At 64.1% G+C, this 1,603-nt stretch overlaps 1 protein-coding gene across 1 annotated transcript; it reads left to right on the top strand.

Annotated features, from left to right (window-relative positions):
• Nucleotides 1-973, top strand: LOC111527297. The gene is given in 3 exon segments (XM_031934598.1): nucleotides 1-15; nucleotides 420-702; nucleotides 705-973. Coding segments are annotated over 3 exon segments (567 nt in total).
• The last annotated feature ends 630 nt before the right edge of the window (nucleotides 974-1,603 follow it).

Below are 1,603 nucleotides of genomic sequence, written 5' to 3'. Positions count from 1 at the left end.
ATGACAGTATGGAGGGTGGGTGGACCCCCACAGGACAGCCGCCGGACATTTCCTTCTCTGCTGGTCTGAAAATCACACTGTCTCAGACGGAAGAATCCACATTTCCACCCCAGGCCGAGGCCCCCAGAGCGCACAGGACCAGAGGATCAAAGAGCAAACGTCACCCTCAGGGTCTAACGTGCAGGTGGCAGGACCCTGGCCCTTCCTGAGTATCTGGTTGTGGGTTTTGTCTCTGCGGCGTGCAGGGATGGGTGCAGACTCCGTCCAAGGTCTTGGCAAGAAGAGAAACTGCCACCGCAGAGGGGCTGGCTGAGGGGCTGGGATGGGGGCTGAGGGGCTGGGATAGGGACTCCAGGGCGCGGAGCCGCACACCAGCCCCTTCCACCCAGGCAGAAGGTCCACTGCGCTCTGCCCCGCAGCCTGTCTGTTCCTATGCCAGCCAGGGCACTCCCAGGCCCGTTTGCAGCCAGAACACAGCCGGTTCCGTGTGCTTGTCCTCAGGACCCATTAGGAATGAATCCAGGCCTCGGTCCTGGCCTCCTCTCTGAGGCTGGACGCTCAGGCGTTCCCTTCAGCCCCTTTCTCTAGACCTTCCTGCTGAACAAACGAAAACATCTCACAGCCCTGCAACAGCCAGGAGCTGCTGGTGGAGCTCCACGCCCGGCCGCAGAAAGAGGAGGCGCCGTGGGCAGCCCGCCAGCACCGGGCTCTCACAGCGGAAGCCCACGTCTTCTTCGGCTCTATTTTGAAAACTGTTCTTTCTACAATGCCTTTGACAAGAATCGATTTGAGTGAGCCAGCATGTCAATACAGGCTAGCACAGGACTGGCCTCAGGGCCACATTGGGGCGGGTGGCAACCAGGCCCTGGCTGCAGCCCACACGGGCAAAAGCATGGCCAGGCAGGAGGAGGTGGGACCTGTGAGGTTGGCTACAGCGACTGTGGGTGCTGGGCTCGGGGCTCCTCAGCCCTGAGAGGGGACCCAGGCCCAGGCAGGTTCCCAGCCTCCAGATCTTCTCCCTTGAGACCTCGCCTTCTGCACAGTGACAGGGAAGAGCCCCTGAGTCCCACTCTGCAGGGATGTATCCCATTTCCAGAAAGTTCCTTCCGGGTGCAGAGTGACACGTGAGCCCTGGGGACTCGCTCCGACTTGGTACTGATTTTCTCCACGGAGGACCCGCAGTCACGGCCCGTGTCTGCACAGCCCCACGGATCCCACGGAGGAATTCAGCCGGCCCCTCCCCCTGAGCCGTTCCCTGCTGTTCAACCCGAAAACCATGGAGGCAAAGTCAGGCCAGGTTCAGGCTCCACGCAAAGTGCCCTTTGCAAGGCCCTCCTGTGGCCAAGCCCAGCTCCATGAGGTCAGGAGGCCAGGGTGGAGGCCGCCTGGGGGCGGGGCCAGGTCGGGAGGCCACGTGGGGGGGGTCCCAGGTGGGGAGGCCGCCTGGGGGCGGGGCCGGGTGGAGAGGCCGTCTGGGTGGAGTCTCAGGTGGGGAGGCCGCCTGGGTGGGGGCTCAGGTGCGGAGGCCGCCTGGGTGGGGGCTCAGGCGTGGATGCCGCGTGGGTGGGGGCTCAGGTGCGGAGGCCGCGTGGGTGGGGGCTCA

The sequence above is a fragment of the Piliocolobus tephrosceles genome, chromosome 19, assembly GCF_002776525.5.
Source record: "Piliocolobus tephrosceles isolate RC106 chromosome 19, ASM277652v3, whole genome shotgun sequence".
NCBI lineage: Eukaryota > Metazoa > Chordata > Mammalia > Primates > Cercopithecidae > Piliocolobus > Piliocolobus tephrosceles.
The sequence above is the reverse complement of the archived record's forward strand: the minus strand, read 5'-3'. Positions and strand labels throughout refer to the sequence as shown.